The sequence below is a fragment of the Talpa europaea genome (genome assembly GCF_964194135.1).
Source record: "Talpa europaea genome assembly, chromosome: 7".
In the NCBI taxonomy this organism is placed as follows: domain Eukaryota; kingdom Metazoa; phylum Chordata; class Mammalia; order Eulipotyphla; family Talpidae; genus Talpa; species Talpa europaea.
The window spans coordinates 105,740,243-105,768,204 of record NC_140074.1 but is presented as its reverse complement, the minus strand read 5'-3'; the positions used below and the strand labels follow the sequence as shown (position 1 = coordinate 105,768,204).

The window sequence follows — 27,962 nt, the reverse complement described above, 5'->3', positions numbered from 1 at the left end:
CTAAGACACAGGTTTAATGAAGCCATAATCCATGCACTTGATGAGACATTCCCGGGCTGTCTGAACCACTGCTGCCCTCTTCTCATCCGGCTCCTGTTTGCCCACCACAGTCAGGATCTCCAGCAGCTCACTCTCCACCAGCTTCTTGGCCAGCTCAGCATCAGCCACCAGCAGGTTGTAGGCAATGACTAGGCCTCGGTGTTGGACTGACAGCTGGTCATGCAAGCAAAGCCTCTGTAGGATCTCTAGCCACTGAGTTGTCTGGAGGTTGGGGTGGGGGAGAAGGAAGGATGAGAGGAATCAGTGGAGAGACAGAGAGAAGAGTTTTTGGACAAGATGAGCAGAAGGCCCAGATTCTGTTCTCTAAAGAGTCAAATACAGACCTGGTTATTTGCATATGGAACTTGACAGGTGCCTCCAAGACCCTTGGGACTAGCCTATCTCCTTATCTGGACCAAGGCAGGAATCAGAGAACTAGAGGGAATTTGCAGTAATTCAATCCATTTAATTGGGATTAAAGTGGACAGACTGAGGTCAAGAGGGGAAGTGAATTAGCCATGGTCATACATCTGGAAATAGTAAAAGCCAAATATCCACCACTCCATTTATGTTTTAAGTGTCTTGAGGAGCATAGGTACAGGCCCACCGCATGCCTGAGTGTAATGGTTATCAAGAGTATTCAGAAAGGAGGATTCTAATTCTGGGCACAATGGCAATGCCTGCTCCTGCCCACCCAAGTATCCTCTGAGACATGAGTTCCAGCCCTGACTTCAACTGGAATCAAAACTGGTGTCAGGAGTATGTCTTCTCCATCCATCCTCCATCTCTCCCCACCACTGCCAGATGTGAAGCAGTCCAACTACTATGCATGGGAGTACAGGACTCTAGACCACTGTAGTCATTCCAGAGACAGAGATGGAACCAAGACTAGTACCAAGAGACTAGGCTCTTACATCATCCAACAGACACATATGGGCAGCTGAGCAGAATGGTTATCAACGTGGGCTTTGGAGTCAGAGAGAGCAGGCAGTGTTCAGGTCTCTATGTGCTCACCCATGACCTTAGCTGAGTTACAATATTTAATCTCTCCAAGCCTCAGGTGTCTCATCTGTCCTGCTATGCCTACCTCTTAACATTGTGGTAGTTTAAGGAGATGATTCATGGAAAGAGCTTCACATGGAGGCTTGAGCTAGTAAGAGTTCAACAAATGAATAGGGATGATGATGATTTCAGACACTTATGTCCCCTTTGCTTCCTCATACCTGTACCCTCACCCTCCATTTGTCACCAGGGAGCCCCTTTTTACATGCACTGCTCTCAAATTGGAGAGATAGACACAGAGGAGGAGAAAAGGAGAATTATTGGCTTCTGAGCTTCTAAGTGGACTTCTGTAAACTGCACTGAGTGTCCTACCACAAGGAAAGAAAATGAAAGTTCTGCTAGTTGGGCCTCCCTGGTGGCGCAAGGGGTTAAGCACTGCACTATGAAGCAATCCACAGCCTCTGCAGCACGAGTTAGATCCCCGGGCGGCCAGGGAGCAACCCACATGGCGCAGCAGACCTCTCCTGTCTCACCCACTGCTCCCCTTAGCAGTGTATTTCAGTCAATCTGCCTGTTCTGCTCCCCACTCTGTCTCTGGTGAATCCTCTCACCCCACCCCCCCAACACCTCTGGCCTGTACCCCAGCTTTTGTATGCATAAATAAGGAAATCTTAAAAAAAATAAAAAAGAAAGTTCCACTATCTGTGGTAGCATTCAGGGCAAGATTGAATGCTGGTGGGTAACTTACGATAATGGGTCCAGTGCCCATCATTTCCTGGGAAGACCGGGGACTAAGGGAAGAGGTGATAGATCCTATTGAATTAGGATCCCGGGCTGGAGGGACAGATGCCCGGCTTCCCAGGGTGTATTTCTATGTGAGACTATAGAGAGGTCCAGTATCCAACATGTTAGGTTGAGCAGCTTCACAGAGTCCCCCAGATGCCAGTGCGAAGATGCGAATGCAGTGGAGACTTCTGAGCCCCTAGAGGGTTAGCTTTCCTGAAGGTTCTAAACCCTTCCCAACTAATGGCTGTGTGGCCTTGAGCTAGTTATTTTTCTGCTTTCAATTTCCTCATCTGTAAAGTAGGGATAACAATAATCACACCACCAGACAGGGTTAGGAGGATGAAATGACTTAATAGATGTGAACCTGCAGAACAATGCAGGGACACAGTAAGTCCCACCCCCAGTCTACTCAATCAGAATGTCTGGGGGTAAGTTTCAACGAGTCCTGCAGGTGATTCCTGCACAACTTTCAGTTCTGAGAAGCTTAAGGGAAAGACTGAAGCCCAACAACTACGTAGAGTGAGCTATACCCAGTAGAGGCCCCCACCCCATGCCCACCCCATCTCCATTCCAGGACAACATAAGCCCTGTGCAACTTAGAAAACACACACATGCAAACACACCCCTTAAACCAACTGTCTAAAAGAGCCTGCCTTTGAAGCAGATTTGAGCACATTTGAAATTGAGATGTGTACATTTTTTACCTTCTGTGAAGATGACACCATGGACTAATTTTGGTTTGATAAAATGAGGAAAGTGTCATGTTGCAGCCCCATGTCCATGATTGTGTAAATATCACTGCCATTACATCTACTGCAGTGGCCACAGTCCCACCAAAGGAGCTGGCCATCATGCCCAATTAAGAAAATCTATGGTCTCATGGCCAAACCACAAGCTCTTGTTGGCACCAAACATGTCCATGCTGCTTTGGCAGATCTCAGGGACTTCACAGCAGCAGTCAGTGTTATTATTTTTCTTAAGTGATCAGTAATAAGCAAAGGCAATGGAGGAAACGATAGTTGCCAGGGACTTGAGCTGGCACACCTGGGGAGTCCAAAGAATGGATGTAAGAGGCTGAAGGGTATAGATTCTCTTGTCTTTAAGCGGTAGCAACAGATACCCAGGGGCTTGCAGGGGATACCATGGGACTGGCCTCTGCCCAGAGGGCCAGCCAATGTGGCCTGGGGATTCTCTGAGCCCACCCAGCCCCATGGTCCCTCAGGACCCACTCTTACCACTTGGGTCATCTTGATGCACAGTTTCTTGTGTGCTTCTGTCAGGATAGCCAGGGCCCCGGCCGCTGCATTCTGCACCTTGTCGTCATCCTCCCCACAGAGCAGCACCACCAACTTCAGTCGGTCATTCCCATCAGCCAGAAACCTCTCCTGTACCTGTGGGAGGCAGCACAAGCCTCAGCCCAGAGAGGAAACTGTGTCTGAAGCCATGTTCTCTGATCCAGGATCCCGCAGAATATTCCCTTGAGCAGTTCACCCATGCCACCTCTCCCAGGAAGTATTCCCTGATTGGATGGATGAATGGATAAAGGGGCTACAAGCTCCTCTTACTAAAAACATTAAAGAGATTAGAGGGTTCCCCATACAACAGGCTCCACCTCTGTTTGCATTCAGCTCTCCACAGCAGGGAAAAGAGGCAAAGAGGCAGGCACAGACTCCTGGATGGTAAAAGATGCCTGAAAAGAATGCTTTACTTCCTTTTGGGGAGTTCTGGAATGTTTCTCCTATAACAGATGGAATTTCAGCATCTGCCACAGAATGACTTTGCAGCCCCTGCAAGCACAAGGAATGGGGCAGGAGTAAAGACGTCTGGGTAGTGTGTTGGTATTAAAAAACTGCTGCAGTCTCCACCAGGTGAGGGATGAGGCCTCCCCAGGATGCAGAAGCCAGGAGAGTTGTCCAGGGCCCAGGATACTGACATATCTCAGCACACTGATCCCCGTGTTCTACAGTAAAATCTGGTCTCTAAGTTTAAGGGTGATTTATTGGGTCAAGTTTCCTAGAGGCGAAGTTCCAAGAGGGGTCAAAGGTTGCAGTTGCCCATGGTATGACACTCCACTTCATCTCCCTAAAGCTGGAGCAGAGGTCCTGAGAGGTGGTCAGTGCAGTCCCCTTCTCCTGGGGGCACAGTGGTGACTGGGAAGCAGCTGCCTAGAAGGACTACATCCCCCCACTTCTTGCACCTTGAACTAGTTCTCATCAATGGAATGTGAGCGTGAGTGACTGTCACTTCCAGGCCACCGTGGGGTACCATGGGCGCGTTCCCATAGCCTCTCTTCTGGTCACCATCTCACCAAAGGAGACCACTCCCAGGGTGGATCAACCAAAGAAGCCTGGATCCCCAAATCACCACTTGGAAGAGAGCCACGTGGTCCAAATGTAGGCGAGAAGTGAACTTCTATCCTGCTGGGGCTGCTCTATATTTTGATTCTGGTTGTTGCAGCAGCTGGTGCACCTGAGGGCAGGGGGGAGAAGGCTGCACCCCCTCCCATTGTCTCTGTCCTCCCCTTTCCTTGGACATACTCTCTCTGTCTCCCACATGGCTGGTAGACCCCCAGCCCAGGCTCAGGCTAATCTCCTGGAGGGCCTGGGTAGCATTATTTCTTTTGATTTAACAGGCTTTCATGGGTTGGGTTTTCCCCCTATAACAGAGAAGATCCAGGACTCTAGTCAAGTGCTGAGAGGGAACAGAGTGGTCTCACAATTGGCCTGTCATGTCATGAAGGGCATCAATTTATACCCTCTGGTCATCCCTGATGAGGCTATGCCTACAGCCATAGCAGGATACTAGAGGGACAGAAAGGAGACTTTCAGCATCATATGACTCTAATTTATCCCTTTACTGGATCATGAGTTCATTGACATGTTCTGAATTCATTTTATGTTTATAAACATAAAATGGGCCTCCCCGCTGGCGCAGCAGTTGAGCGCTGGGTTGCAAAGCTGCCCTCAGTCTCTGCAGCGCTGGTTCGATCCCCAGCCACCGGGCGAGGGTCCCACATGGCACGCGCAGACCTCTCCTGCCACCCGCTGCTCCCCTCAGCAGTGTACTTCGTCAGTCTGCCTGCTCTGCTCTCCCCTCTGGCTCTGGTGAATTCTCTCACCCTCCCATGCCTCTGGCCTGTACCCCAGTTCTTGTATAAATAAATAAATAAATCTTTTTTTAAAAAAAAAATAAAAAATAAATCCTGGGATTATTCTGTGAAGTTAGAAGGCATTGCAGTTTCTATGGAAACCGGGATAGTTCACTAAATGTTAACACTGAGTGTTCTAAAATTGTGTATAACTATTTTTGAATTTCTTCAGTTCTTTATGTGGAACTCCAATAAATGCAAGTGGTCTACTGGCCTCTCTTTACTTCCGTGTGTCCCTGGTCTCATATCCTGCATTACTATGAGATGATATAGAACTAAATGATTTAGAGAAGCATTTAGTGGTATCTTCTACCTCATCCAGCCCAGGCTTTGGGGTCAAAGCCCCAATCAGGCATAAATAATGTTATTTTGTGTGTGTTTCCCTGTCACCTCTAAGGGCCCCTACAAGGAGGGGGCTATCGTCCAGGAAAGAGTGGATTCCTGGCTTCTCTGACAAACGCTACCTTACTATCATTGTAACAGCCCAAAGTCTCACCCCAGGCCTGACCGGTCCCCACCTGAGCCCCCTCACCTCCTTGTTCACCACCATGTTGCACATGCACTCGGTGGCTGCCTGTCGTAGCTGGTCATGGTTCTCAAACATGTAGTTCTCAATGTCTGGCAAGGCCTTCTCCTTAAAGATCTTCCGCCTGGAGTGGGAAAGATAGAGGAAGAGAGGCCACTGAGTCCCCCACAGTGCATATTTGGGGCTTGGGGGTCGCCCCAGGGGCCATTTTCCATCCTGGTGGCATCCCTCCCACAACCCCACTCAGCAAGGCATGGATGGCATAGGTCCAGCCCCCAACTCCAGCGGGAGTGCCAATGGGCATGAACTAAACGACAGAGCATAGAGAGCATCCTGGCCGTAGTGATGGGTTCCAGAAAGAATATCTGACAACTGGAGATTCTTAGGTTTAATTGTTAGGGAATTAAGTTCTCTCTGTGTCTCTTTCTTGATGACTGTGAGGCCAAGAAGGTGCGAGGTCTGGAGCTTCCCTGTGACCATGAGAGGAGAAGGCATCCGCAGAGTAGGATGACACAGACAAGAGAGGAGGGAAGAACAAGGCCCTGGGACAGCTCTTGCCCTGGCCTAAAGCCACACTTGAATCTGGATGCCCAGGACTTTTCATTTCCATAGGCCAACAAGTTCCTTTTACGCTCCCACCAGCTGGGGTTAATTTCTCTGCACTTACAAACAAAAGACTCTCAATCCAATACACTCCACCCCACTGCTTCCAAGAAGGAGTACACTTCAGCTCTTTTACTATTTCAGAAAGAAGTGTCCTTACAATCTCCAGTGGCTTTATATACTTGCTATGTGGTTTTTCCCAAAAATCCCTCCTACTGTCATTCTTTGAATGCCTTTTTAAAAAAGATTCATTTATTTATGCATACAAGAGCTGGGGTACAGGCCAGAGGGGTGGGGCGTGGGTGAGAGGATTCACCAGAGACAGTGGAGAACAGAACAGGTAGACTGACTGAAATACACTGCTGAGGGGAGAGGCAAGTCAGGAGAGGTCTGCTGCGCCATGTGGGTAGCTCCCTGGCCAGGGATCGAACTCACACTGCAGCAGCTGCAGATAGCTTCATAGGTTGCATCTTAACCCCTTGTGCCACCAGGGAGGCCCTTCTTTGAATGCCTTTGGGCCTGTCCTCAGAGAAGACCACTTTTCACACATGATGTGTATGAAATTTCATCCAACACTTTATGGGACACCTCTCCTACCCCTGTGCCCTTCACGTCTCACTCACCGGAGTTTGTCACTCCGTGCAGACAAGTTGGTGAGGCCTAGGAGAGCCTCGTAGTTTTGCAGCCCATCCCTCTGTGTGTCCAGGAGTTTCACGAGGGGCCGCACCACCTCATACACCTGTGGGAGGGACAAGACGTGGGTCCAGTGGGGTCCACACTTCCCAGTTCCTAACATTTAAGGTGCCTGGCTTTACAATTTCCAAAACACTGGCCCACCCACTCTTTAAGCCAGTCTTCACAATGCTCCTGAGGGGCAGGATTGCTTCCTCTAGTTTGGGGTGAAAATGACTGAGATTCTGAGCAAACACTGTCAGTCAGGCCAGGTCTGGGATCCAGGTGCTTCCAATCCATGGCCTCTCTGGGACAGACAGCACCATGCTGCCTCCAGGCTGGGGGCAGGGCAATGAGGGAAATGCCCTCAGGAGCAGAGGAGATGCCTCCCATTCCTCCATCCCACCCAGCAGACACCCACCCGTTCCCCAGGGAAGGCGATGTCAGGATTGGAGACAGCGGCGATCTTCGCGAGGGCATGGGCTGCCTTCACCTTGCCCACGTCTGTGCCCTCCAAAGCCAGGGGAATCAGGGCCTGCAAGAAAGGGCAAGGTCATGCCTCAGTCACAGACCATCCACCGGCTTCTCTCCCCATGTTCCCTTTCCAGGTGTTTGTCTGTCTGTCCATCAGAGGTTCAGGAAGACTATGTGAGCATCACATAGCTATATCAGCTCTTGAGCATCATAGAAAACAATTTCATTCTTAATCATGGATTTGGTCCCCCTGGTTCCCAGCGCACATGGAGGTCTACCTCCCCATTCCCTCCCCATCCACACATTTGCTCTGCTTTGGGAAAAATAGATTGATACCCTAATTTTTTTAGTTTCTGCCCAAGTTAACCCTAATCAAAATAGCAGTCATTTAATGACATTTAAAGAGTGCCTTGTATGAGCCAATACTTTCATCCGTGTGACATTCTGCAAAGTCAGTTGTGATTCTGCCTCTGGCCAACCCCCATTTTACAGAAGAGGAAACTATAGCTCAGAGAGGTCAAGTAATTTGCCCATGGTTACACAGCTAAAGAGGGGGAAGAGCAAGTACTCAACGGCTAGTCTACAGCAACATTCACAGTCTGTATTTGCACCAACATCAAATGAGGCATCATTTGATGCCTGACATCATAAAATGAGGCAGAAATTGGTTTGGACCTGTGAACACAGACAGCACAGATGCTTGAATGACCATAACCCAGGTGGCTGGGTCATGGCACAGGGTAGTGTTCTTGGGTTGGACAGAGGGGGTACATGCACATGTGTGCACCTCCCACAGACACATGCGTGTGCTCCTCCCCCAGGGGGCATCTTCTAGGATGGGAAGACCTTATCCCGCCATTACCTTGCCACCACCTTGAGCCACAATGGTGCCTCGGTCTCTCGGGTTGTCACACAGTGCCAGGAATACCCTGCAGGGCAAGATAAAGAACACTGAATGAGCCAGCACACCCTCCCCAGAACAAGCAGAACAGTCATCAGACCCCTGATAAGTGCGACCAGAGTGTGTGCCCCAGAATTAGCCACCTTGGGAGGATACTGCCATAGACATGGCGGCTGGGGAGGAAGAGGCCAAGTGAGGTTTATTTAGGGAGACAACAAATGGCTCCGCGTTGCCTACCATCTAGGAGAACCTCTTAAACATGAGGCACCCCAGGACCTCCATGATCTGTCCATTGCCTCTTCTCTGGTCTCATCTAGCATCACTTATCTGTGCATTCTACACTCCAGAAATATTATGGGACAAGCCCCCATTTGCTATTCTCCCTCCATCCTCAGTGTCTTTGCAAATGCTATTCCCTCTGCCAGGAGCCCTTCCCTCCCCTGCATTTGGGTGGCTCCTTTACTTCCTTCAGGGCTTTGGTAAGTTGTCCAGGAAGCCTTCCTGGATGCCTACTCACCCACCTTCCTGGCTGGTTAGGTCCCACTGCTTGTGCTCTCACCAACCCTCTGTATTTTCCCCATCACAGGACCCGTAGGGCTGCATTGTAACTCTGAATCTGCTGCCCCCATTAGGCAGCAGGAAATCATTCCCTCATTTACTCCACCACCCTTTCTATCCCTCACCCCAGCCCTGCCCACTGCCACTGCACCTGGCCAGCAGCTCTTTGGTCTGGTTGGTGAGGATGGCACTGTCCGCCTTTACCATGCAGGCCAGCGCAGAGATGACACCGGTCTTCAGGAGCCGCTTCACCCGCATGTCTATAAAGTCCTTCTTGTCCTGGGAGATGAAAGGTGGCAATGGCGAAGGGAGCGGACACCCATCTGCACTGGAACTCAAGATGGTGCATTTCTGAATTCTTGTGGTGGACTGAATAGTGTCCCAAATGTGTCCACATCCCAACCCCTGGATCACGTCACCTCGCACGTGCAAAAGAGACTTTGCAGATATGATTAAGTTAAGGGTTTTCAGACAGGAGATAATCCTGGATTATCCTGTGAGTCCTCTATAAAGCAAGAGGGTCAGACTTAGTTGTGGAAGCGACAACACCGCCAAGAAGTTGGAGATATTCCAGGGCACAAGCCAAGGAACGTGGCCTTTGGAATCTGAAAAGGTTGAGGAGATACTGTCCCTTCACAACCTCCAGCAGGAAGTAGCCCTGTTAATACCTTGACTTTGGCCCAGGGAGACTGATTGTTTTTAGATTTTGGATCTCCAGAACTGGAACGTAATACATATGTGTAGTTTTAGGCCATTGAGTTTGTGACAATTTGTTACAGCAGCAAAAGGAAATTAGTATACTCCTCCGGCCCAGGGGGTGTAGGTGCCTCCTCTGTTAGACTACCTACCACTTCCTTCTTGCCCTCCCCACTCCTAATCAGAGCCACAGCAGCTGATATGGTAAGAGAATTAATCTCAAAGATCACAGAGGAGTGAAAGAAAAAGATGAACCAAAACATCAAATGACCCATATATTACTTTTCTTGCAAAAGGCTGGCTTTTCACTAGTGCACGCTTGCCAAGGGAGAATAGGCAGATGTAGGCAGGAATTAGAAGGGGCAGGGAGCAGCTAAAGCCAACAGAACAATGGATTTGGTTTTTGCTGGAAACCCAAAGTCAGCCCCAGGGTTGACACTTCCTTGGAGTGACTGGGAACAGGCTGACTGTCAAATGCAAACTCTAGAAGCTACATTTGGACTTTACAGCAGTAGTGTGTTATACAGCCTTGCCAGCAGGAAATAGGCAGCTTTTACAAATGATGCCACATACGGTAAACCATTATACTGTATATCTATAGTGGATACAAAGTTATGTCAATTGTCTAAATAATAAATAAATATTTAGAGAATGACAAAGCAAGATGGAAAACACATAAAGCATTTCCCCAAAATTGAGCACAAAATGTTAACTATATCTTGATTAAAACTATGAAAAGAGGGCTTCCCTGGTGGCAAAGGGGTTAAAGACAGTACTACAAAGCTATAGCCATCCACTGAAGCACAAGTTCAATTCCCAGCCAGGGAGAAACCCACATGGCTCAGCAGACCTCTTCTGCCTCGCCCACTGCTCCCCTCAGCAGTGTATTTCAGTACATCTGCCTGTTCTGCTCCCCACTCTCTCTGGTGAATCCTCTCAGCCCACACACCTCTGGCCTGTACCCCATTTCTTGTATGCATACATAATCTTAAAAAAAAAAACTATGAAAAGAGGGCCTCCCTGGTGGCACAAGGGGTTAAGTCACAGCACTATGAAGCTATCGGCAGCCACTGCAGCACGAGTTCGATCCCCAGCCAGGGAGCTGACCCACATGTCACAGCAGACCTCTCTTGTCTTGTCTCACCAGCTACTCCCCTCAGCAGTGTATTTCAGTAGATCCGCCTGTTCTGCTCCCTACTCTGTCTCTGGTGAATCCTCTCACCTCCCGTACCTCTGGCCTACACCAGTTCTTGTATATGTAAATAAATACATCTTTTTTAAAAAATAGCAAAAGGTTTATCATGGTCATGAGGAGATGATATAATTGCAATAGACTTTTTTTCCTCTACTATCCAGCTTCTTGCTTACTTTGCAAGATGATAATATTGCTTTGATCATTTGGAAAAACTGACTGCCTTAGTGAATCGAAGTATGATCATATATTCACATGCAAATCCAGACAAAAGTGTACACTTGCTGCAGGGAATCACTGGGGAGGGCCCCAGAGCGATTTGTTTCATCTGGGGTAATGCTCACCCATGTCCCTCCTCTCATTATTCCTAATTAGGACCCATATCCCAGAATCCAGATATCCCAGGGAAAAAAAGTGTATATTAAAATTACACATGTTGATTCTCAAGGACTTGCTTCTGAAACTTATATAATGCAATTGTTAGAATGCAAGTTTACTTCAAAAAAAAATGAAGTGTTTTCAAGTGTTGGAAACATAAAATACAACTGTCTGGCACCCATAAAATCAACATTAATTGCAGAACATTCACTTGTTTTCTCAGACAACAAATTGTTCTATTTTCTATCCCAAAATAGAGAATTAAAACTAAGAAAATACCTGAGCACCTCCTGCTGGAGGTGCTCGTATCTGTAGTTCATACCTTAGCTAAGCCTCCTAAACACACACACTCTACATCCAGCCAGCCTTAATTTTTCCATTCTGCCCCTCTGGCGGGCTGGTGGTACAGGCCCCCAACCCCTGGCCGTCCCCGTCCCCACCTTGGGATGCTCCTCGGGCACATGCTGCTTGGAGAACTTGGCAAGCTGCACCAGCTCGGGGATGACCTCCTTGACATCATAGCTGTTGGTGCAGTTCACCAGGGTAGTGGCCACCGAGTACAGGATAGTCTTGTCAGCGGTCTGGGAGTACAGGGTAGAAAGGAGAGGTACCAAAAAGTGAGGAAAGGTGGAAATATTAGGACAAATCTCTGCTTCTAAAATAGTCCCATACACGGTAGGAAGTTGGTTTGGAGGAATGTGGCTGGTGGGACTCAGTTTGGAGGAGGACTTGGGCCCAGACGAAAAGGACTGGCTCTGTTCACAAAGGTGGCAGCCCAGAGAGGAGGAATGGGGGTCCTCTTGGTGTCCCCCTTGCTTTGAGCCTCTTTCAAAAGTTCAGTCCAGGCCTCCCTGGTGGCACAGTGGATTGAGCACAGCACTGTGAAGCTGTCCACAGCCTCTGCAGCACGGGTTTGATTCCCAGCTGGCCAGGGAGATACCCACATGGCACAGCAGACCTCTCCTGTCTCACCCACTGCTCCCCTCAGCAGTGTTTTCAGTCCATCTGCCTGTTCTGCTTCCCACTCTGTCTCTGGTGAATTCTCTCACTCCCCGCACCTCTGGCCTGTACCCCAGTTCTTGTATGCATAAATAAATAAATCTTTAAAAAAATAAGTCCAGTCCAATTCACTTTCCCATCAGACTGGAGTGACCTGGGGTTGGGTTCTCTGGCCTGGTGGAAACTCCTTCCTATAGTTCCTCCCTTTAGTGGTGGGGAAGAGCAAGAGGTTAAACAGGGGGCTGGCACAGCAGAGGAGGGAAGTCTGAGAGGAGGTCAGTTCGGGAGGGGTCCAGAAGAGGGAGGTAGTGCCTCTGGGTCCCTCAAGACCTCATTTCCTGAGGATCCCAGGAAAAAATATCATCCTCCTGGTCCTCTCTGTGCCCAGAAGGTATAAGGAGCTAAGGGGAGTTCGGGAACCAGCACATGGACACACAGGGCCAATTTCCCAGGCTTGGTGGAAGGCCAGATTCCAGTGGCCCTTTCCGCAGAGCAGAGGCGAGGCCCACACTTGCCTTAGCCAGCTCAAACATGGCCTGCAGGGCAGGGATGTCCTGAACAAAGTCGTCCTTCACGTCAGCATCCAGCGTGAGGTAGGCTAAGCCCTCCACTGCCCATCGCCGTGTACGGGTGTCAATAGACGCGTTGCACAGCCACCTAGACATGGGGAAGGAGAGGCGCGGGGGCAGCATCAGGCTCAGGTCAAGAGAGTGAAGCCATTCCAGGGTAGGGGAGGTAGCAGGAGAGAGACCTTCCAACACCTTGCAGCCTCGAGGGTGCAGTCCAGAGGAGATGGAAGGCCTGCTGGGATATAGGACCTCTTACTTGCGACACTGTTTGGCCAGCTTCTCTGTTGACCCTTCAGCAAACTGCCTGAGGCCGTAGTCTGTGCCACCCGCAGAGCCCAGCTTACAGAGTCCCTGTGGAAAGAGATGGGCACACTTGCAGGATCAGCCACAAGGCATGGCTCAAACAGGTCCTGGTGAGTGGAACACTTTGTTCCTTTTTCTTTTCCTGGAAAATCCTCTATGCATGCTACAAAACTCAGCTCAGGTGTCACCTCTTCCAAGATGCCTTCCCTGAGGCTTCCAGGTTAGGGTAGATGCCTACAGGGCAAGAGATTTGTACCCTGCTCTTTCCCCCCACCCTTCTGAACCCACAAATGTTTTTGTCTGCCATTCTGAAAAATCAGCACAAGATAACATTAATTATATCTGCAACTGCAAAAAAAAAAAAACAAACAAACAAACAAAACTTGTTATAGCAAAAAATTGGTGGAGAAATCACAGCTTGTGGGTAACAAATTTAGATGTGCAGAATTTTATCCAAGAAAAACTGGACCCTTGTTAGGACAAAAAATATCTTTCATAAGAGAAAACTCACAATGACAGAAGGTAAAATTAGTTTCTAAAAGTTTGATATGAATAAAAAGTAGATCAGTGTCTCAGATCTTCACTGTAGCTACTTATAAGGAAAAGATCAATGAAAAATAATTCCTGTAAAATGAAAATGGGGAAAAAATGAGACAGATTTGACAGAGTCATACACAAATTGATTAAGAAAACAAACTGGGGCTCAAGGGGTTAAGACGCAACCTATGAAGCTATCCGCAGCCACAGCAGCACGAGTTCGATCCCCAGTGAGGGAGCTACCCACATCCTGTCTTGCCCACTGTTCCCCTCAGCAGTGTATTTCAGTCAATCCACCTGTTCTGTTCCCCACTCTTGTCTCTGGTGAATCCTCTCGCCTCTCACAACTATGGCTTGTACCCCAGTTCTTGTATGTATAAATAAATAAATCTTTTTAAAAAAAAAAAAAGAAAAAGAAACTGACTTTTTGAAGTTTTTTTTTTTTTTTTTAAAGATTTATTTATTTATTTATTTATTTATACAAGCACTGGGTATAGTCAGAGGCGCGGGAGGGTGAGAGAATTCACCAGAGCCAGAGGGGAGAGCAGAGCAGGCAGACTGACGAAGCACACTGCTGAGGGGAGCAGCGGACAGCTTTGCAACCCAACGCTCAACTGCTGCGCCACCGGGGAGGCCCTGACTTTTTGAAGTTTTATCTGAAAACACTTGTTGGACAAAAATTTAATCAGTGTTAATGTCATTCAAGGTGAATGCCATTAGGACTAAACAGTAGGTCCATCATCCTGACTACGTTCTTGTAGCTCCCTGATTATCACCCTCTCCGCAGGGGTCTGTGGAAGGTTCTGGATGCCCCCAAGAGTGTGGTGTCCCCCTCCTTGCACACCGTCCATCCTGGTGTCCCCAATGCCTGGCAGTTTCTAAGCCCCGGCCTACTCACCACCAGTGTGCGGATCTTGATCTTCTCATTTTTGGTGGTCTTGTAAATCTCTTTGAGCAGTGATACGCCATTGGTGATGATGAAGGTGGCACGGCTGAGCTTGGTGGAGGCATGGATGAGGGCTTCCACGGCCACCAGCTGGTCTGCCTCCCGGTCGGAGCCACAGAGCGCTACCATCATCTCCATCACACCCTTCAGCCCCAGCAGCTGGTTGCCCAAGTCAAAGGGGCCCTGCAGGATCCCTGACACCGTCTGGATGGCAATCACATTCTTGTCCATGTCCTGGGGGTCAAACTTGCCTCTGAAACAGAGGGTAAGCATGATCGAGAGAATCAACCAGGCTGAAAAGGGAAGAGTAAAAAGTGTGAGAATTGGGGGCCTCCCTGGTGGCTCAAGGGGTTAAGACATAGCCTATGAAGCTATCCGCTGCCACTGCAGCATGAGTTCGAGCTCCAGCCAGGAAGCAACCCACATGGTGCAGCAGACCTCTCCTGACTCTTCCACTGCTCCCCTCAGCAGTGTATTTCAGTCAGTCTGCCTGTTCTGTTCCCCTCTCTGTCCCTGGTGAATCCTCTTACCCCCTGCACCTCTGGCCTGTACCCTAGTTCTTTTATGCATAAATAAATTTTTTTCTAAAAAAGTGTGAGAATTGGAAGCAGACTGCTGCACCCCCCCCTGCAGTGACCCTCAGGGCTAATGGCTGTTGCCATGGTCCCTGAGGTCCGGCGTGGGCAAGGAACCATGCGCGCAGGGGGAGAACAGCAAACTCCCTAAGATGCAGAGAAGCCGAATGCCTGTCAAGAAATAATGACCACCAGAAGCTGCCACAAAGATGATTAAAAGAAATGCTGACCACTTGGAACCTTATCTCGCTTTCTCAAGGCCCACAAACTTTATTCTGCTACAACTGTCTTTCTAAAATCTTTCCTTTTTCTGGTCATTGATTGCTAATTAAAAAACATACATAATTTAATAATTAGGCTAATGCAAATGAAACATTACTAAACACTGTGTTATAATAGAATTGTTAGTTTAATAATCTTTCTATTATGTGCTTAACTTTAGTACCTTTGATATTAACTGCATTATAAAATAAATTCACCCATGACAATTAATTATGAGTAAAAATAATAGTTAGTGCAACTAGAAAATAATTATATAAAACAGTAGAAAGAATTTATAGCCTGTCCAATTAGGAATGAGGCTAGGTACAGATGTAACTTCGGACATAAATCACTGTCCTGTCAATTAAGCTAAATCTATGAGCAAACTGATCTCTTTAATGTTCACTGTTCCTATGCTTTTAGAAAAACATATATATACTGACCACTAGCTTAATAAAGACGCACTCAGATTTACACTCTCTTGAAGTGTGTCTGTTTGTCATTTCTTTAACCGAATCCCTGACCACCCTGCGCAGTCTCTCAACCCTGAGACGGCCTCATTGCCTACTGCTGTGCTGGTCCGCGGCACAGACAGATTAGAATTTGTATCCTGGACGCATAGCCCATGTGCTGTGTTATCTTGGGCAATTCACTGAACCTTGGCTTCTTGATCTGGAAACCGAGAAACATATGACGACTTCTCAGAGTCACAGCGAGGATAAAGGATACATGATATAACAGATGTGCTGGGGTGATGTTCCCCAAGAAGCACAATCTGAGATAGGGGTTGACAAGAAGTTTATTAGGAAGAGCTCTTGGGAGCCACAGCTGATAGAGAAGGGGAGAAGCAAGACAGGGCGTGGGAGGCGCGGGCTGCAACACAGTCACATAAAGCCTCAGCCTGCCGAGAATTCTAGAGTTAGAAAATTCTAAGTTGGGGCGAAAGATAAGCCAGAACCACCCAGCCAGATTACTTCCAAGTTCCTGTCACATCGCACTGTGACAGGAAATGATTATTGTTTTAAGCTGCTAGAATTTGTAAACGTGTCACATGACACCAATACCCAACACAGGCACGGGCCCTGGGGGCTGCCCTGGAGCTCACATGATGTACTCCTCGCAGATCTTGCGGAAGTGATCGCGCTCCGGGTCACAGCGCAAGTCATCGTACAGCTTGTTGATGAGGATGGAGGCCAGCATGCGGGTGTTGTCGGTCAGGGGCAGGCAGGACGGCAGGTCCGGAACCTGCCCCACCACCTTCAAGATCTTCCTCAGGCCTGCAGAATTGGAAGCGTAAGGGCCCTGCTGGACTCTCCTCACAAACACCCCACGCTGGTCATAGATTATCACCAGCTTCTCTCCAGCCTGCCGTGAGTCCATGCATGGCTTATCCGGAGTCACAGCAACAGAATGGGCAAGAGACACAGTTTCTACCCTGACCCTTCCCATGCGGACAACTCACCTCCACCATGGGCCTCTATTTTCATGTTTTTGATCTCAGAGACTCTACCAGTGCTCACATTCTCAGGGATGATATATTATCTTCCTCAAATACTCTTTTATATTCTCTTTTCCCCAGGCCTCAGTTTCCTTATTTGAGGCTAATGCCTTTTCCTCGCTTTTCAGCTGGGTATGAAGATTTCTCCAGGACAGGAAGTGCACCCCATCCCCTCTGTGCTCAGTGCCTAATAGTCTGGTGCCCACGTGGAAGGCTGAGTCTCCCACGCCCTCACCGTTATCCACCACATAGATGGTGCGTGAGTTGTCGTGAATGGCGAGGTCCTTCCTGGGGACGTTCTTATTGAGCAGATTCAGAGCCTGATCTCTGCCCTGGCCAGACACCTTCTTACTGACCAGCATGTCCAGCAGGTGGCTGGTGATCTGCTTCAGGTCCCTCTTGGTGTCTGAGGAAGAAGAGGAGATGGGTGAGGAGTGAGGACTATGGAGTCTCAGATATATAGAGCCAGAAGTAACTGAGGCTTCTAGAAGGACTCTGGAAATATCAAATCCCTTGCTCCCTGGATACTAAATAGAATTTCCCAAAAGAGCATGTTATTGCTTATTTCATCCAAAAAAAAAAAAAAAAAAGGAGGGAAATCCCTAAACCACACTTCAGCCTTCAGCCACTCTCAATACTGCCAGGGTCCTTCAGCCACTCAGCACTGCCTTCTACAACTGAATTCCAGCCTTGAACAGCTCTGGTTCTTAGAAAGTCCTTCAGTGATTGGCAGGGATCCAGGAATATGTCATGTCGTTTTAAACAAACTAATCTAACACAATGTTTTCCAAAAAAAAAAATTTATATTCCTTACTGACATCTTATCTCCCTCCCACTTTCCCCTGCATTCACGCTGGCAGCCTGGATTCCAGTTTTTGCCTGGGGTGCCAGTTCTCCCCCGCCCACTGCATCTCTGAAAGGCAAGACAGTCATTTCCTGCTTTTGCCCTATTGGGCCCCTCTGAGACGCAGGATTCTTGTCCTCATTCTAAGTTGAAGCCCACAGGCAGGTAGAAAAGGAAGACTTCAAAAGCATATCATATAAAGGATGGAGGGATGGGGGCTATCTCAGTGGAGAAGGAAAGACATAGGTGGACTTGCTAAGTTGATTTTAGATGAAGGACTGTCGTGAGGATGAGATAACAGATTTATTCTGCGAGGATCCCGAGAGCAGAATGGGGACCATCAGTGGGGGGAAGCGGCCAGAGCTTCCATATAGGAACATCAATATATGGAAGAATTCTTTAGCAGACATGCCCAAAAGCTCGTTACCTCCCAAGGAAGCTGTGGCCCCCAGTGAATCACACCTCTCAGCATTCGGATACTTGGGGAGTCACTGCCCACACTGGCCCTAGGTTGGTCATGTGTCTTATGGTGCTTAAAAAACATGTGTACATCGGGGCTTTTTGAGAATGCAGCCACCAGGTCACACGGCCACACAAACTGCCTCAGAGAGGCTGCAGTATCTCCAGGTAACTGACCGTGATGTTACAAAAGTAAAGTCTGGGGCCTCCCTGGTGGCGCAAGGGGTTAAGATGCAGCCTGTGAAGCTATCCGCAGCCACTGCAGCACGAGTTCAATCCCCGGCCAGGGAGCTACCCACATGACACAGCAGACCTCTCCTGTCTCTCCCGCTGCTCCCCTCAGCAGTGTATGTCAGTATATCTTCCTGTTCTGCTCCCCACTCTGTTTCTGGTGAATCTTCTCACTACCCCACAGCTCTGGCCTGTACCCCAGTTCTTGTATGCATAAATAAATAGTTAAAAAAAAGGAGTAAAGTCAGACTCACACCAAGAACCCCAGAGACTGCCATGCTATCTTCTGTGACTATGAACTTTACTATCTCAGATGCCTCATGGAAGTGGAATCAATATTTGTCCTTCTGTGACTGGCTAATTGCACTGAACACAATGTCATCCAACTTTATGTCTGTTGTAGCATATGGCTGAATTGCCTTCTTTTTCAGGGCTGAGTAATATTCAATTGTGTGTATATATCAGGCCTTGTTTATTCATTCATCCATTTGAAGTTGCTTTTACCTTTTAGCTACCGTAAATAAGGCTGCTCTACTTCTGTCACTTTTATAGTCAGAAAATAAGTAATAATACACAGATAGGGAATGCCCAGTCTGAGGTGATAACTGCCTCTCCTTGTCCTGATCCTCTTGAACCAAAACCGAAACATGGACCTCCCTGGCGGCGCAGGGGTTAAAGACAGCACTATCAAGCTATCACCAGCCACGAGTTTGTTGCCCCCCTGCTGGCCAGAGAGCTGACCCACATGGCGTAGCAGACCTCTCCTGCCTCACTTGCTGCTCCCCTCAGCAGTATATGTCATTCAGTCTGCCTGTTCTGCTTCTCACTCACTCTGGTGAATCCTCTCTCTCACACACACACACCACCCAGCATCTCTGGCCTGTCCCCCAGTTCTTGTGTGCATAAAAAAATAAATCTTAAAAAAACAACATATTGAAACATGTCTCCTACCTAGAACCAGGGCCTCCTCCTGGCCTCGATGCTCCCGCTTGTCCTCCCCAGACAGAGAGTCAATGATGGCCTGGAGCAGGTTGCAGACGGCCAGGGATATCTCCTCATTTTCCACAGCCATCAGGCTACAGATTCGGTCTATCCGGACTGCATGGAGAATCACTGTGGCCTAGACTCCCAGCAAGAACCACCATCAGTTATTGCCCCTCCTTGCCAACTGCCAACTGGCTGGGGAGTAGATGACTCCCAGTTGCGAAATGGGCTCAGACAGTCCATGTCTCATGGGACCCATGCTCTGGGAAGGCCCTTGACACAAGCCAGGCCGCCTTCCAGAGGCTTAGAGCAGCATCCTCCAACACAGCAGTCACGGAGCACTTGCACTGAGGTGGGCCCACTTGGGGGTGTGCTGAGAGCATAAGACACGCGCTAGATCTTGAAAAGTTAGTATGAAAAATATGACCTATCACAGCCCTTTCTCATAAACCATTTTCAATACCCTTATTTTTGTTTAGGCCCATTTCCAGCTCAAAGGAAAAATGAGAGGAACAATCTGTTGAACCTGAGGTCATACAAACCAGGTTGGCGTGGGTGGGAGGGGGGCACTTTAGAGTTTTTATCAGGATCTCTATGCCAGCCACAGCCCTGCCCTCATGTCACCCTCCAGGTTTTTGGAAAGGCAGCCATCTGTGTCAAAAGCCCTCACCCTTGCTCGGTGTCCACTGCACATGCCTGACAGGGTCCGCACTGCAGCCAGTACTAGCTCAGGCCTCTTAGTGTCCATCAGCTGCAGCAGCAGGGCCACTCCATTGTTCTGGAAGATCCTCTCAACCCCCGATTCCTCACGGCCTAGGACAATGAGGTTGTTGGCTGCCTGAAGGAGGGAGGAGACAATAAGGGTCAAGTGAGAGGTCTGGCTGTGGATGCCATAGCCATGAGTCAGTGTGAGGGCTGGACATCGTCCAGGGTTTCAAAACGTCTTCACATTCTTTCACTCTGTAATAATTCCCCCATGATCTACTATCCCTGGAAACAAAACCTACAAACAAAATCCAAAGGAAGAAACAAAGTAATGCGTACAAAGACTAACTTGATGAAATGTACTGACCATTAAAGTTGTAAATAAAAAGACCACAGAACAACTTGGAGAAAACATTGGTAAGCAGAATCAGAATCGTAGATTCAATTTGATTGCACTTATGTTTCTCTAAAGGTCTAGAATGGAACGTGAAAAAAATGCAATAAATTCAGCTAACAAGATGGGATCGTGAGTGAACATTTTCGTATTTCAGAATGACTTTCTGTAACATTTTGAAAAGGAATAAAACATTAAGAGGTCATTGTTTCTCAAGGTTAAATTTAGAGTGAGGCACTAGACCAGGGTACAACCGCTTAGGGGCACCCAGGACCTCAGTAATTAATGAATTAATACTGAATGCAATATTTTTTAAGTCAAAAAGCAATGCAAAAAGAGATCCACCATGAACAAAATATTGAAAATATAAATAGAGGGCATCCCTGGTGGCCTAGGGGTTAAGGCTCAGTGCTACCACAGCGATGGCCTAAGTTCATCCCCAGCCAGGTTGCTGACCCACATAGCGCAGCAGACCTCTCCTTTCTCCCCCGCTGCTCCCCTCAGCAGTATAATTCAGTAGATCCACCTGTTCTGCTCCCCACTCTGTCTCCGGTGAGACAGAATCCTCTCTGGCCACCTCTGGTTTACACCCCAGGTCTAAGCAAAAATAAATAAAAAATCTAAAGAAAAAAATAGAGAAAGAGAACAGATCCAACCCTGCCACAAGTACTCTCCTCAATGGTGTCCCTTCTTATAATTTACTTTGTTTTCTAAAAAGCTTAACCTTTGGCCTATTTTCTTCCACCTTGTCTAAGGAGATGCCTCAGGGCTGGACTTCCAGCTAGTATAACAAATCCCAGAGTCCACTGACAGGAGCAGGACCTGCAGCAGCAGTTACTTGGCGGGTCCCCACCTCGTCTTCTGCGCGGTTGCCTAGCAGCACTCACCTTCTCCCGCTTATCAGCTTCACTGTTTTCATCCATGAGGATCTCAAACATTGTCTGTACCCTGGAGTCTGTAGAGAACTGCACACGGAGCTGAAGAGAGGGAAGAGAGTGCAGAATGAGGCAGGCGGGGTCCACATCACTTCAGTCAGCTTCATATAAAGTTTATCTCTGTAAATATTAGGGTATCTATTCTACCCCTCCTCCACCACTGTTTTTCACTCAACAAAACTTTACTAAACAACTACTACATGCCAGATGCCATTCAAATTGTTAGGGATAGAATGATGGACAAAATTAAGTCCTTGCCTCATGAAACTTAGAGTCTAATAAAATCTGCCACACCATTTAGTCATCACAAGTTTTATTTTTTTTTTAAGATTTATTCATTTAGGGCCTCCCCGGTGGCGCAGCGGTTGAGCGCTGGGTTGCGAAGCTGCCCGCAGCCTCTGCAGCGCCGGTTCGATCCCCGGCTGCTCCCCGGCCACCGGGCGAGGGTCCCACATGGCGCGCAGACCTCTCCTGCCGCCCGCTGCTCCCCTCAGCAGTGTACTTCGGTCCTTCTGCCTGCTCTGCTCCCCGCTCTGGCTCTGGTGAATTCTCTCACCCTCCCGCGCTTCTGACTGTACCCAGTGCTTGTATAAATAAATAAATAAATCTTTAAAAAAAAAAAAAAAAAAAAAAAAAAAAAAAAAAAAAAGATTTATTCATTTATTTATACAAGCACTGGGTACAGTCAGAAGCACGGGAGGGTGAGAGAATTCACCAGAGCCAGAGCGGGGAGCAGAGCAGGCAGAAGGACCGAAGCACACTGCTGAGGGGAGCAGCGGGCGGCAGGAGAGGTCTGCACACCATGTGGGACCCTCCTCCGGTGGCCAGGGATCTAACCGGCGCTGCAGAGACTGTGGGCAGCTTTGCAGCCCAGCGCTCAACAGCTGTGCCACCAGGGAGGCCCCATCACAAGTTTTAGAAGCCAAGGGATTATCACTCCAATTTTGGAGTCTCATAAACAATTAACTATTAGACAGAAATAGGTCTCCAGTGCCAGAAACTTGAAGCAATTTTCTTTTTTAAAGAGATTTTTTTTTAATATATATTATTTATTTATTTATTTATACAAGCACTGGGTACAGTCAGAAGCGCGGGAGGGTGAGAGAATTCACCAGAGCCAGAGTGGGGAACAGAGCAGGCAGAAGGACCGAGGTACACTGCTGAGGGGAGCAGCGGGCGGCAAGAGAGGTCTGCACGCCATGTGGGACCCTCCTCCAGTGGCCAGGGAGCAGCCAGGGATCGAACCAGCGCTGCAGAGGCTGCGGGCAGCCTCACCACCCAGCGCTCAACTGCTGCGCCACCGGGGAGGCCCAACAATTTTCAATTACTTTTCTAAGACATTCTGTTCAGCAGTCTCACCCCTCACACTCCCACCCCAGTCCCAATCCTCTGAAGCACTCATAAAGTGACCCCACCAGCCCAACCCTCCCCTCTCTCTCCAGCTCCCTCTGGTCTCCCTGCACTCTGTTCTGCTGGTCCACAGTCCCACCTATTTCCACCCTGGGCTCATTTCCTTCCATGGCAGGGAGGGGCCTCATTGGCCGCCTGGACTCCAGTCACTCCTTTGTATTTCCTTAGCCCTGAGTCTGTGCGCTGGATGCTGGGGTCCTACCTTGAGGTTGCCCCAGGCATGCAGGCATGTTGGAGCAAGGGGCTGAGTGGTCATTTACCCTCCTGCTTTTACAAACAGGAAACTAACACCCTCAGAAAATTGGCCCAAGATCTCTCCTCCCCGCTCCATTTTCCCAGAAAAGATTTCACATTCACACCAGTTCCTGTTTCTCCTCTACACCCCAGAAACACCCGCCCTTCCTGATTCCTTGGCATCTCATGCTTCTTTGTCCTTCTAGAAGTAGAGGAAGATCATGTTACAGGCATACTACAGTTACTTTTTTTTTAAACCTCCTTTTTTTAAACCTCCGTGTGGAATTTAAAAGACTCGCTTTCAGTCCTGGTTGCTTGGCCTCAAACAAGCATCGGGGCTTCTCTGATCACTCACAGATGGACACACCTGCCCGGCTGTTCTGTGGCTCCTGCTCTCTCCCTCTCTAGTGTGGACGTAGGACTAGGCCTGCCCTCAAGTCCCACTTTCCTAACTTGTGCCTATAGAAATGGGGAGAGAGAGGGCTCCCTGGTGGCACACAAGGGGTTCAGCACCACACTATGAAGCAGTCCGCAGCCTCTGCAGCATGAGTTTGATCTCCGGCCAGCCAGGGAGCAACCCACATGGTGCAGCAGACCTCTCCTGTCTCACCCGCTGCTCCCCTTAGCAGTGTATTTCAGTCAGTCTGCCTGTTCTGCTCCCCAATTTGTCTCTGGTGAATCCTCTCACCCCCCACATCTCTGGCCTGTACCCCAGCTCTTGTCTGCATAAATAAATAAATCTTAAAAAAAAAAAAAAAGAAACAGGGAGAGATGGTCAAGGCTTGTGGGGCAGGGTCCTGGCTCACCTTCTCCTGGATGCTGGTGTTGAGCCTCCTCAAGGTCTCCTGGAAGTTCTGGTTCCGTGGCTCCAGGGTGGCACATCGCTGCACATCTTTAAAGGCCTGATCCAACTTCCCCAGCTGCTCCAGTGCCTGGCATCGCCGATACAGAGCCTTGATGTCAGAGGAGTTGATGTCGATGGCTGGTGAGGGAGACAGGCAGGGTCTCAAGTTGCTGGGCTGCGGACCATCTTCCTCCCACCTCCATCAACAACTCCAGGACTTCTGTGTCTTCACTGGAGGTCGCCCATTGCACTCTAGACTCTGCCCCAAGTCTCCCCTTGTTAGGGAGAGACTAAGCATCATAGTCTCAAGGTTAGAAAGGAGCCCAAGGGTCATTGCCATCCAACTCCTGATAGTTCCCTCTCTGCTACATGATGACCCCTGCCAAGCACTCATGCAGCTGGTGCTTGCAAACCTCCAGGGGTGGGGAACACCCCCTTCTGATAGCAGCCAGGCAGCTGCATCAGAAAGCCCCCTTCCTACCTGGTATCTATCTCCCTGTAAATCTGCCCTGTATCCTAAGTCCTGCCCTGGAACCCCCAGATGAAATCCAATCCTTCCTTTTTGTGATGGCCTTTTAGGTGATTGAAGGCAGCTCTCCATACCTACCCCACCTGGGAGTTGACCTCTCTGAGCTAAATATTGCCATTTCCCTCCACTGCTCTTCACAGGGTGTTTCCAGCCCCTCTTCAGGAGGGTTCTCTTCTTTTAGAACTCACTCCAGACTATCCATGTTTCTCCTAAAAGAATGGCAACCAGATGAAAACCCAACATGGGACTACATGGAGAGTTCCCTTCATTCTGCACATTATCTCCCTAAAATGCAGCCCAGAGTTGCCTTCTATTCTGATCATACACTTAAGCCTAAATTCTCAACTCCATGCAGAGGTGCCAGTCTCTCTCCCTCCTAGTACCTCCTCCCTCCCCTCAGGGAATTCCATGCACAGGCTGAAGCCCCTACCCTGGGGAGCTTAAGCAATAGCCCAACTCATAGCATGACAAAAGGAGTTCTGAAAGCATCTTTTAAAAAGCTGCCCTAACATATTTAACACTCACAAAGGAGACTTGGGGATGACTTTTCTGGAACTCTTCTATTAACTAAGGATGATGAAGCCTAGGATGGTGCTCACACAGTCTATAATTCCTGTGAATATCAAGAGTCTCTTGGACAAAACAGGGATACTATGTGTGTGTGGGGGGAGGACAAAGTGGAGTGGAGGGGGCCTCACCTCTTGAAGCATCTGAAGCTGCTTGAACATAGCTCTCCTGTGAGATGGGGAAATAGGAGAATGTTAATGTGGATCCAGCACACAGAGACCGAGAGGGTTCCCACATGCGGGGAGAGGGCTGGGAGCACCCCTCCCTGGGGATGGAAAAATGGACAAGCTTTGCTATCAGCAAACTGGGGTTCAGCTTGGCTCTGCTACTACCTAGAGACCTGGCAAGTTATTGAGCTCTGTGATCCTTGGGCTTCTTACCTGCAAAATGGCCTGGGAAACATGAATACAGCCTGACAGGCTGTTACTAAACTGTCACAAAATAACATATGAAAAGCCCCCAGAGTGATGCCAGTCTCCACTAGGCTAATTCCCATGTGGAGGAATTTCTGCTCTCTGAAGGAGGGGTCAAGAGGTAGATTCAGGAAAGTGATGGGAGCTGCCCTTCTCCAAGTTGGGGGCTCCAGGCCAGAGGGCAGGGACAATGGACCTTGTCTATGAGGAAGGGGGGCTGCCTCCACACCCCTGGAGCCTAGTGCCACCCTCAACCTCCCGCTCTGCCAGCTCCCAACCGTTTTCAGGCCGCAGGCTGCCCGGTTCCGGAAAAGCGTAGCCAGCAGGGCCTTGTCCTTGGTCAGCTTCAGAGCCTGGCTGTAGCTCTTTGTCGCTGCTTTGTAGTCCTGGAGCTGGAAATGCCGATTCCCTTCCTCCTTCAGCTGCACCGCTTCCTTCTCAGCCATCTGTCAGGACAAGGACAGTTCTGGCCTCTTACTCCAGGCCCAGCACTGGGCGCCTGGTCTGAGATCTAGAGCTCCAAGCTCTCCTCCCTGGCCCCCACCAGGATGGAAGGTAAGGATTCTACCTAGAATGGACCCATCCCTAACACCCCCACATCCAAAAGTGGGTACAGCATTTGCTTGAAGCACAGTCTGAGTTGAGAGGCACTCAGAGCCCCGGGTCTGTCCCTCCCTCCACACCCAAGGCTTGAGCTCTTGTTGCAGGCTTTAAAACTTCTCAATTCCTCTCCTCCCTCTTCAGTCCAAGGAACATTCAGCCTGGCTCACTTTCTCAAGAGGATAATGCTCCCCAGTAGGCCGCCTGTCCTGTGGTGTGTCTTCTCTGAAGAACTCAGCCAGCCAGTTTCAGTCCTCTGTCCCAGGCCTACCCAGGAGACTTTATTACCTCTGCCTGCGGCTCCACACCATATTTGGCCACAGGGGCAGGTGGCCCTGGAGTCTGTCATTGATACTCAGGGCCCTCCCCTTCCCTGTCTGGATGGCCACTGACCTCTACCCAGCACTCTGCTCAAGGGCAGACCTGAGGGCCTGGGATACTCCATACCCCAAAGGATGAGAGAAAGAGGCAGAAGGGATGGGAACCCCCAGACACAGTTATAATGCCCCTTCTCCACCTCTATCCTGGATAAACAACCTCCTCTTCCTCCCCTACCCCTCCCCCCAGCCACTGCTATTTTGGGAGCAGAGTGACAGCTGAGGGGCTGACAGACTTGGACACACTGAGCAGCTGCCCACATCTCAGACCAACTGGAGACTTCCAGAAGCCCTCAGGAGGGCGGAGAGAAGGAAGCAGAGAGGAACCTTCCAGCCCCTCTCCCATGGGTCCAAAGCTCCCCTCCCCCTTAATTGTTGAAAGTGTCCTTTTTCAGAAGACCATTGGACTTGCTGACTCAGTTTAGTACTCTCCTGGTCATTATTTTCTTTTTAAGATTTATTTATTTATGCATACAAGAGCTGTGGTGCAGGCCAGAGATGCGGGGGGTGAGAGGATTCAGCAGAGACCGAGTGGGGAACAGAACAGGCAGTCTGACTGAAATACGCTGTTGAGGGGAGCAGCAGGCGAGACAGGAGAGGTCTGCTTCGCCATGTGGGTTTCTATCTGGCCTGCCGGGGATGGAACTCCTGCTGCAGAGGTTCCTGATTGCTTCATAGTGTGGTGCTTAACCCCTTGCGCCACCAGGGAGGCCATGGTCATTATTATTTTTTAAAAAGACTTTTATTTATTTTTGAGTAGAAGACCTGGGGTGTTAGGCCAGAGGTGGGGGGGTGGTGAGAGGACCCAAAGAGACAGAGCCAGGAGCAGAGCAGGCAGGACAACTGAAATATACTGTTGTGGGGAGCAGCAGGCAAGCAGGAGGGGTCTGCTGTGCCATGTGGGTCAGCTCCCTGGCTGTGGATCCAACCCCAGCACTGAGACTTAACCCCTAGGCCACCAGGGAGGCCTATTATTATTATTATTATTATTACTGCTTTACAGTGTTGAAAACTACGAGAATGTTTTGCTTTTGTACTTACTAAGTATTCATTGATTTGAGGCAGTACATTCTGCCCTCAACCCAGTAGGTTCTGGCTTTGGAAGCGACTCCCTGCAGGGACACCACTGCCTGGAATCCAGCTTTCAGTCTTTTGCTGTTTCCCACCTCGGTGAGCTTGGAAAATCAATTACCGCCTCAGGGTCTTGAATTCTTCCTCGATAAAATGGGACAAGGATCCCTGTTCTGGGGCCTCCCTGGTGGCGCAAAGGATTAAGCACCGCACTATGAAGCAATCTGCACCCTTGCAGCACGAGTTCGATCCCCAGCCGGCCAGGGAGCAACCCACACGGTGAGGCAGACCCCTCCGGACTCCCCCGCTGCTCCCCTCAGCAGTGTGTTTCAGCCAGTCTGCCTGTTCTGTTCCCCACTCTGTCTCTGGTGGATCCTCTCACCCCCTACATCTCTGGCCTGTACCCCAGCTCTTGTCTGCATAAATAAATAAATCTTTGAAAAAAGAAAAGAAGGAATCCCTGTTCTGAAGAGACAAAAGCTACTGGTATCTTGTACGGCGTTGGGAGGGGCTGAAAGCGAGGTAGCGACAGTCCAAGGGAGGCGGAACCCCAGGCCCTCCCGCGCTGGGGGCCGGGGCCGGGACACTTCCCCTCCGCAACGCCAGAGGGCGACGCCGCGGGCCGCGGCCCCGCACGGACCCGGGGGCGGCGCTCGTCCCCGAATCCCCGAGTCTCCCTCCTCCTCCACGTGGGGACGCAGG

General features: G+C 49.3%; 1 protein-coding gene across 3 annotated transcripts; it reads right to left on the bottom strand.

The window, feature by feature from the left end:
• On the bottom strand, positions 1-25,755 carry UNC45B (unc-45 myosin chaperone B; the record flags this gene model as incomplete). 3 transcript variants are annotated; one of them, XM_084239083.1, is made up of 19 exons in its annotated part: positions 25,491-25,755; positions 24,931-24,967; positions 23,666-23,841; positions 21,168-21,257; positions 19,852-20,019; positions 19,149-19,317; positions 16,899-17,069; positions 16,271-16,442; positions 14,282-14,582; positions 12,800-12,894; positions 12,484-12,631; positions 11,416-11,556; positions 8,861-8,988; positions 8,113-8,179; positions 7,198-7,311; positions 6,728-6,843; positions 5,508-5,625; positions 3,063-3,218; positions 1-261 (listed from the first exon to the last, which is right to left on the bottom strand). In XM_084239083.1, the coding sequence occupies exons 1-19, from the start codon at positions 25,656-25,658 to the stop codon at positions 1-3; spliced, it is 2,796 nt and encodes a 931-aa protein (XP_084095209.1). In that variant the 5' UTR covers positions 25,659-25,755. The 3 variants fall into 3 exon arrangements, with proteins under 3 accessions (XP_084095209.1, XP_084095210.1, XP_084095211.1); XM_084239084.1 differs by having other exon boundaries at positions 12,490-12,631; XM_084239085.1 differs by lacking the exons at positions 12,484-12,631; positions 12,800-12,894.
• Between the last annotated feature and the right edge of the window lie 2,207 nt (positions 25,756-27,962).